At 45.1% G+C, this 3,364-nt stretch overlaps 1 protein-coding gene across 1 annotated transcript in view; it reads left to right on the forward strand.

Annotated features, from left to right (window-relative positions):
- Positions 1-3,045: 3,045 nt before the first annotated feature.
- GAREM (GRB2 associated, regulator of MAPK1) overlaps positions 3,046-3,364 on the forward strand; it is a gene marked incomplete at its 5' end in the record, with an annotated part of 20,452 nt that continues 20,133 nt past the window's right edge. Inside the window, one exon of the mRNA XM_010138495.1 lies at positions 3,046-3,225. Within this exon, the coding sequence (XP_010136797.1) occupies positions 3,046-3,225 (180 nt within the window). The remainder of the gene's footprint in view (positions 3,226-3,364) is intronic.

Consider the following 3,364-nt stretch of genomic DNA (forward strand, 5'->3'; position numbering starts at 1 on the left):
AGCTTCCATGCAGTGTTGTGTTCAACTCAGTTCTGTACGTAAGGGGGGAGTGTTAAATCAGAAATAACCCTGCTGGACTTAATGCTGTCTGAGATGACTCAAACTTGCTGTGGTTTTGGGGTTTTTTTTCTTCGGGGAACTTAGGAGTATGAAATGTCGTTATAAATTATAATGATTGCTTGCCTCAAATAGTATCCACAGCTGGGGATCCTGCAAATCAGATCCTTGGGTCTCAAATTGGGTATTCAGTTAGGGTGGCAGCTAGGTGACTGTGTTGGTAGTCAGGACAGCAATAAGCTGGTGAGGGCAGCAGCCTCAGGTCGGCCCATGGTGAACAAACACTGTCATACCTTCTGTAAAATTTAAGAACATCTGACCCTTGGTAACTATCTGTGAAATACAGTTATTGGCTCTACGTTCTAGAGCAGTAGTTTTTGTGTCCTGTCAGGTGGTTCCTGGTGCAACTCGTAGTTCCTGCTGCTGCGTGATGTCCTGGCACGTCCTGCCACGTCTGACTTCACTCAGAAACCCTCACTCCTGAATTACCTTTGCAGGCAAGTGGGGTGCCTGCAGGGGGAAAGGACCCGAGGAGCTGGGGAATTCATCTGCCTCTTGGCCAGCCAGTCCTGAAACTAGGACTTAACATGATCTCTATGACAAACTGGGGGTTAAAAAGCACGGTTTTCCTCTCTTCACCTCACCTGTCTGTGCTTTGGGCATCAGTCACAACTAGCATTCCAGTGTCAATTAACTGAGCACCTCCCTGCTAGTTGTCCAGATCCCCTGAGCCCAGAGGTGCTGGCTGCCTGGCCCCTCTACTGCTTTGCACTGAAAGGGGATCAGAGCAGACAGGCTGAGGAATTCGGGATGCTGGCATGTTTCTTTTGAGTATGTGAAGCATTTTTCTGAATGCTTGTCTGCTGTCAAGTTTCCTCTTGCTACCCACGATGTCTGCCAGGTGTAGCTTTGTCACTACAGTACCTCCAGGATTAAGGGTAGAAATTTTAGTAAAGTCTGTGGAAGAAGTTGCCAGCATTTTTCCAGATAGAGGATATGTCTACAATGAAAGTTTTAGATACCTTCAGTGAGTAATTAAATTTATAGGGAAGAAAACCTCTGGACCTACTAAGCCCGAAGATACCTCCTCCCTGCTCTGAGCATCCTTGAGCCCTGAGTTCCTTCCAGAGGTGTGGAGGAGACTCCGAAGGCTATTGCTAATTATGCTTCCAGTCCTCCTTACATGGCTGTCATTTACCCCCGAGGCAGAATGCTGCATGAGGCAGACCTTTGCTCTGCCCTGGAGAAGCCTTTCCTGTAGTCAGCTGCATTGCTGTAATATGCTACGGGAATGCCTTCAGCAGCTTAGACCAAAGGTCCTGCTGCTTCTGTCCCAAAGTACAGGAGTTGTCTTGGCTGAACTTCCAATAAAAGTGTGTCCTGAAGCAGACACAAGTGGTTTTTGAAGTGTGGTGAAGGTTGTTAAACATTTGCAAAGTATAGCCTTGCAGTGGGAAGGAAGTACCAGCATCTTTAGTTACCCTGCTGATAATGCTTCCAAGTTACTGCAGTCATTTTAGAAAGACAAAACATACGGAAGGGAAGGAAAGTAAGTATTCTATCCTGTAAGTTGATATTTAGGCTTATAACCGCAGTCTTGAGCACCCTGATTAAAAGAGTGTGCCTCTGTCAGCAGGATGCTGGGGCTGGATGGAGGAGCTGAGCCTCTTGGTCTCGCTCCTCTTGGTGTGGGGGGGCGTATGTGAGGGCATGCACGAGCGTGTGCACAACTGGCACACAGGGTTGTGGGACAGGTCTTTCTCATGGGGCGTCAGGACTTGCTGAGCTGGCCCTCGTTTCCTCCTCTGCTGCTAGGTGGCCTGGAATAGTTTAGTGTGGGTGAATTCTGCGAACATGTTACAAAAGTCTCAAGTCTGACGGGATGTATAGGGGGAACAGGGTGCTGTGTACAAAAATGCTGAAGGAGTGAGAAAATATTTCTGTAGGTGGCTGACATTCTGATGGATTGGATGTATTTTAATGGAGTCGAGCACTGTTAGGGAACCATAATCCAGTGGCTGCGTGCAGTGCTAAATTTAAAGTATGATTTACAGGGGATGCACTAACCATTGATTTTAGTCAGCCTTTTTCTCATTTTCTGGAGTTGTTTCTTACCTCGAGTCTTGCTGAGACCAGCCTTTAACTTAGGAGTAGTTAATGTTTCTAAATTTGGGAAGGTTGGTTCACTGATTTTAAGTCATACAAGAAGCAGACGTGTCTGTCTAAGATTTCATTATCGCTGTAGTTATAAAAGAAGTTTTTAAACCTCGTGCTCATAGTGCACAGAGGTGGTTGATGGGCCTGGCTGTCCCTGGCAGGTCTGCCAGAGCTTCTGCCACTGTGTTAGTTCTTGCCTTTTACAGGACTTACAAAATAGTCAAGGTTTTCATGCTGGGAGGAGGTAAAGTCAGCAAGAAACGCTTCATCTGAGGGCAGCCACCTTCAAAAGGGTTTGAAATGTATATGGTTTCGTTTCTTATGTTAGCTAAAGTTCTCAAAGGGCTTAGTTCATGATTAAGAAAGGTTAGGTGCTATTCTAGTCTTAGGGAGGCCTAGGGGGAAAAGGAGGTTAGCTTAACATTTTTTTAATAGCTGTTTGATGATGCTAAAACCAAAAATAAAGCCTTTATGCTTAGTGTTTTGGAGTTTTACACTAATGGGTGTGTTTTCTTTCTGTAGAGCTTTTAATATTAGGAGCCAGAAAATGTTATCTGGACAGAAACTATTACACCAAATTAGGTATGGAAACACAAATGCCTCCATGGTAATTCACTGTTTCTAGAGGGCATGTGATAAAGTGACCTTTTCTGATTTAACTTCAGCGCCCACATGTTCTTTTCATTCCAACCTGATGAAACTGGGTGTTTTTCACAGCAGGTTCAGGAGACCCTCTGCAATCTTCCGTTGTCTTGTTTGGCTGCTCGTAACCGGAAAAATTGAGTGAGCAAAATGGTGAAGAAGTTGAGCCAGCAGTTGCCACAGTGACAGTTGTCCAATATAAATATCTTACAACTCTCTGTTTATCATCTGTTTTCAGGGCAGTTTAAGCTGCTGGAACAAGACCGAGATATTAAGGAGCCAGTGCAGTATTTTAACAGTGTGGAGGAGGTGGCTAAAGCATTTCCTGAACGAGTTTACGTCATGGAGGAAATAACATTCAACGTTAAGGTAGTCCCTGAATAAATATTTATCCGTGTCTAAATGATTAACTGTTACAACCTTTATATACATGGCAAGCGAGGAACGGCACTGTGGGGGAAGTGAGGGGATTTGGGGTTTTCTGTTTTGGTTTGGGGGGGGGGGGTGT

This window comes from Buceros rhinoceros, unplaced genomic scaffold (genome assembly GCF_000710305.1).
Source record: "Buceros rhinoceros silvestris isolate BGI_N320 unplaced genomic scaffold, ASM71030v1 scaffold17316, whole genome shotgun sequence".
Taxonomy (NCBI): Eukaryota; Metazoa; Chordata; class Aves; order Bucerotiformes; family Bucerotidae; genus Buceros; species Buceros rhinoceros.